At 45.1% G+C, this 5,506-nt stretch overlaps 1 protein-coding gene across 5 annotated transcripts in view; it reads right to left on the reverse strand.

The window, feature by feature from the left end:
• LOC122533905 (sodium/potassium-transporting ATPase subunit alpha) overlaps positions 1-5,506 on the reverse strand; it is a 93,604-nt gene that overhangs the window by 20,544 nt on the left and 67,554 nt on the right. For 4 of the 5 annotated variants that reach the window (XM_043664053.1, XM_043664051.1, XM_043664050.1 and 1 more), the window contains 3 exons: positions 3,430-5,155; positions 2,439-2,675; positions 1,358-1,659 (listed from right to left, as the gene is read on the reverse strand). In XM_043664053.1, the coding sequence (XP_043519988.1) occupies positions 1,358-1,659; positions 2,439-2,675; positions 3,430-5,155 (2,265 nt within the window). Of the gene's footprint in view, positions 1-915; positions 1,011-1,357; positions 1,660-2,438; positions 2,676-3,429; positions 5,156-5,506 lie in introns of all 5 variants that reach the window. The other variant, XM_043664052.1, reaches the window with a different exon arrangement.

The raw sequence follows: 5,506 nt of genomic DNA on the forward strand, positions 1-5,506 counted from the left end.
ATAAATACCATTGTATAATAAAGTTTTTTTATTTTTTTTTTTTTTTTTTTTAAACAATCTTTCGTATCTCTCGCGTAAGGTTACTCGAAACTTTCTCATTTTCTGTCTTTCCGTCAGATTATAGAATGAGTTCCACACGAATGGGTTACACGTTTTTCTTACTACGCTCAAATCAGCATTCTTGCGACCAGTGAGTACCATATGATGAGAACGCAGAAAAGGTAAGCAGAAAATCAACTGAGAGAAACTAAATCGATCGGAGGCAACGAGGCGGGGAGTGTGTGGAGGGACGAATATGGACGCGATTTTTGGATTTTCGGTTTTCTCCTTTTTTTTTTTTCCTCTGCCGAAATTCGCTCTCGCGTCTCTTCTTTCGTTATCGATCACTGCTACCTTCGCTGGAAAAAAATGCCCCGGGTTACATCTGGAACGGCGACCACCTCACGACTCTCCGCGAGATCTGTCTCAATCACTCGACGACGCCACGTCGTTTCTGCCTGCAAGTTTCGAACGATCGAACGATCTCGGTTATTATAAAAAAAAGAAAAGAAAAGAAAAGAAAAAACACGCGGATCTCGCGGTAGAGTCAAGGGTCTCGCGTTCGAAAAATGTTCAACAGAGAGAAAATAATTGTCTCCGTACGGTTGGTCCACTGCGGATGTTGTTGCTCGCGAGGATGGCCACCTAAATGGGAAGTAGAGTAAATGAGATTAACAAAAGAGCTAGCTGCCACTGGTGAAGGGAGTACGAGTTCCTAGAAGGTTGGTTATCTGGCGATACTGGCGATTACCGGAGCTCTAGCTGCCCTATACAAACACAATCGCATAATAAAAAGCGCCAAAAACTCGAACTGTGTACACATTGGAGAGAAGCTATTCTGTTTTATATCCGGCAGGTGTGAAAGAGGAGAGTGACCTTTCGTTGACGAGATTGTCCCGATAAGGATCACGAGGTCTTCTCTTCATGATATCCGATTCCGCATGCTCGTACGCCAAGGATATCGCTGGCACCTGACAATTCATCACACATGTTCTTTCAAATTATCACCAAATTGTAAACCACCCATTTGTAAATCGTTCGTTCCGCGTCGACGAGCGGAACGAATTGTTATCATTGTTCCACAGGCAGAGAGTGGAGTAATACAAAGAGAAAGCAACGCTGAAAAATCATCGATCAAATGCAGAAATGCGAATGTCAACGACACCTCGATCTGGAAAACTGGTCGTCGAAACACGTCGAGGAGTCGTTGGTATTCGAACGTTTCGCGGTATATGTTGGTTCGTTTGCGTTTCGAGCACGTCTGATCGTTGTCAGAGGTGATCGAAACGTGGAGTATGGTAATGGACGTGCGACTCACCATGTCCGTTCCCAAGTCGATGCAGAGAATAGTGACGGTACCGAGAGGCAGAGGGATGTCGCAAAGGATGAACGCCAGGAAGGGTGAGATCTCGGGTATGTTCGAGGTGAGGGTGTACGCGATGGATTTCTTCAGGTTGTCGAAGATCAATCGACCCTCCTCGACACCGGTCACGATCGAGGCGAAGTTGTCATCGAGCAGAATCATGTCGGCCGCCTGCTTGGACACGTCCGAACCAGCGATACCCATTGCTACACCGATGTCGGCCTTCTTCAACGCGGGAGAATCGTTCACACCGTCACCTGAAATCACGTCCGAAATTATAATTTTGGTACGCTCGTTGCGAGAGATACTGAATTCTTAAGAAGAAACAAAAACTGAGAATTTATAATAAGGCATGCTCGTTGCGAGAGATACTGAATTCTTAAGAAGAAACAAAAACTGAGAATTTATAATAAGGTTGCGAGAGATACTGAATTTTTAAGAAGAAACAAAAATTGAGAATTTATAATATATATATATCTATGATATATTTGGTACACTAGAGTGTGTGTGTGTGTGTGTGTGTGTGAATAACTGGACAGCTTCTTTCTTTAACATTTTTGCTATATACAGAGTCTTCTTTATCAATATCTATTCACTCTCATTTGAACTGTACTTTTATAATTCAGAGATATAATTTATAATACAATTAAGTATCAATTTGGAAACGTTCAGGATCAAAGATTTTACAGGAATTTACTGAACTAAAGAAGATAATATGTATCATCTTATACTAATATTTGTAAAGAAGCAATATTAGCAAAATTAAAAGGATACTCGACGATTGTGAAAGAGGATTCCAAATTAATTTTGTTCGTTCAACAGACATCGAGTATAACTCGAGCATAGCAGAGAGATTACAAGAGAGATTACTGTGTTATATGAAGACGCATCGAGATATTATAAACAAACGTTTGCACGTTATAAATCCTTCAAAGAGTATCTGGCCAAGCGCAGCGCCAGAGTCAACGTGCTCTCCTCAAGTTCAATTCAGAGCGGATTGAGAGGATAAGAGGTTCAAGAAGTAGCAGCAGCGTACCGGTTACAGCGACGATAGCACCCATTCGCTGGCAGCCTTCGACGATGATGAGCTTCTGCTGTGGCGAGGTACGGGCGAACACAATTTCGGTGTGGTACCTGAGGATCTCGTCCAGTTGGTCGGAGTTCAGTTCCCTGAGTTCGGTTCCGTGGATGACGGCGGCTTTCGCCTCGCGTGGATTGACTTCGGATACCGGGATATTCAACCGTTGAGCAATGTCCTCGACGGTCTCGTTACCTGATCAGACAATATCACTGTCAGCCTACGAAGCTCAAAAAGATCTCCCAAAGGAGGAGCTTTCATTCAAACAAAAGTGGTAATAACCTCTTTGATATAAACTTAACAATCTTCCTTAATAATCTCAAGGAATTAATATGCAGTAGAATGTGAATATTTTGTGAATAGCTAATGTTCAGTCGTTGTGACAAAAATGTCTGCTAGTAAGTTTATATCACTTTGATATAAACCTTGGAGAATTGACGTACAGGGTAGGATATCAATTTTTCCTTCTTTGTGTGAATTTTCATTTTAAAAATAGCTCAACGTCCAATCGTTGCGGCAAGATGTAGATACTAGTAAGTATACTTCTCTCCCGTATAAAGCTTAAAAAAAGTAATGTACAATGGACGCATGAATTTTTACTTATTTATGTGAATGTTCGTTTTACGAATAGCCCAACGTCCGATCGTTGCTAAATAAAATGTCTGCTGGTGAGTGCATGTCTTCTCCATACAAAGCTTCAAATAGCAACGTACGTTGAGAATATGAATTTTTACTTGTCTATTTCCTTCTCTTCTATACGTTGTGCTCAGTTTACTGCTAGCAAGTAACGTATTGATCTCTTTGACAGAAATTCCTTCAAGAACTAATGTACAACTCACGAATAGCTTAAACGTCCAATCGCTGCAATAAGATGTCTGCTGGTAAGTGGCAGACGTTATAATAATAATAATAATAATAATGACAGATGGAATAAAGCAAGGGAGCTAACCTTCAGAGATGATGCCGACAGATTTGGCAATGGCTTTGGCAGTGATCGGATGGTCACCGGTTACCATGATGACCTTGATGCCGGCGGAACGGCACTTGGCGACCGCGTCGGGCACCGCAGCCCTCGGCGGGTCGATCATAGACATCAGGCCGACGAAGCGGAGCCCGTCGACCGGGAAGTTCGGGTCGTCGCAGTTGAACTTGAAGCCGATCGGGAACTTGTCGGACGGCAGTGTGAAGTCGCAGAAGCCGAGCACACGTTCACCAAGGCCACCGAGCTCCAGGTAAGCGTTGTTGAACGCCTCCTTCATCTCTTCGTCGAGCACCTTCTCCTTACCGCCGATGAAGATGGTGGAGCAACGATCGAGGATCCTCTCGGGCGCGCCCTTCATCACGAGAAGGTGTCGCGGATCGTCCGGATTGTCCGATTCGTGGATAGAGACCTGATACTTGTTGGTTGAGTTGAACGGTATCTCGCAGACTTTCTTGTTACGTTTCCTGATGCCCATCACGTCGCCGAGGGCGAGCTCCATGCACTTCAACAGAGCGGCTTCGGACGCGTCGCCGTTCACTTCCCTCTTCAGTATCGGCTTGTCATCCTGGCCGATCTTGAACTCGGCACGGTTGCACAGCGTGGCGATTTTCGCGAGCGCCTTGAACCCAGGGCTGGTACGGTCGTACTGAAGCCCCGACTGATCCTCCGTCGTGTCCGCCTCGATGATCTGATTGTCGAACCACATGTGAGCAACGGTCATACGATTCTGCGTGAGCGTGCCGGTCTTGTCCGAGCAGATGGTCGACGTTGAGCCCAATGTCTCGACAGCCTCCAGATTTTTAACCAGGCAATTCTTCGACGCCATACGCTTGGCGGTTAGCGTGAGGCAGACGGTCACCGTCGCGAGCAGACCCTCCGGTACGTTAGCCACGATAATACCGATCAAGAAGATGACAGCGTCGAGCCAATGGTAACCGAGAATGAACGCGATTACGAAGAACGTGACACCGAGGAATACGGCAACACCAGTGATCAAGTGGATGAAATGGTGTATCTCTTTAGCGATCGGTGTCTCGCCGGTGTCAAGGCCGGATGCCAGGCCAGCAATCCTTCCCATTACTGTCTGATCGCCACAGCAGATCACCACACCCTTCGCGGTGCCTTCAACGGCATTCGTCGAGAAGAACGCGAGGTTTTTCGTCTCTAACGGGTTCTCGTTCGTGAACTCTGGAGACCTCGATTGGGGCTCGGATTCACCGGTCAGCGAGCTATTATCCACTTTGAATCCCCTGGACTCGATGATGCGAATGTCGGCCGGTATACGATCGCCGAACTTCACGTCCACTACGTCGCCCAGTACCAATTCCTCCGCCTTCAGCGTCAGCTTCTCGCCCTCCCTGATCACCGTCGCGATCTGCGGTACCATGTTCTTGAACGATTCCATGATCTTGCTGGACTTGCTCTCCTGGTAATACGAGAATATGCCAGTCACTATGACGACCGCCGCCAACACGATGCCCAGGTACAGGTTGTCGTCGTTCGGGTCCTCGCTGGTTGATGCTTGGATCGAGTACGCGATGAAACAGAGGATCGCGCCGATCCACAACAGTAACGCGAAACCGCCGAACAGATTTTTACAGAATTTCACCCATTCCGGCGTTTGTTTCGGCGGTGTCAGCGAGTTCGGACCGTCCCTCTCCAGATTCTCTTTTGCCTTCGCATGGCTGAGGCCCTGAAACAACCACGAATCCCTCGATTAAGGTGGCATTCTGCTAATCCAGGCTTAAAAAAGAATCAATCTTTTTTTTCTTTTTTTTAAATATTCCCGCAAAGCTTTCGAAAATGAAAGCTTTTCGTAAAATTAGCAAAGTGTTTAGATGTTTAAAGGGAACGTAAGTATGAATATTTTCTGTCACAACGGGTGACAGAAACTTCAAGTGTGTTTTTCTCAAAAAATATTTTATTTTATAATATTATTATTTATATTATTTATTTTTGCATTATTATTATTATTTTATAATATTTTATGTTTTGTACTGCTCGATTGATTGTAAGTATGAATATTTCTGTACAAACTTCAAGT

This window comes from Frieseomelitta varia, unplaced genomic scaffold (assembly GCF_011392965.1).
Source record: "Frieseomelitta varia isolate USP_RPSP 00005682 unplaced genomic scaffold, Fvar_1.2 scaffold_560, whole genome shotgun sequence".
Taxonomy (NCBI): domain Eukaryota; kingdom Metazoa; phylum Arthropoda; class Insecta; order Hymenoptera; family Apidae; genus Frieseomelitta; species Frieseomelitta varia.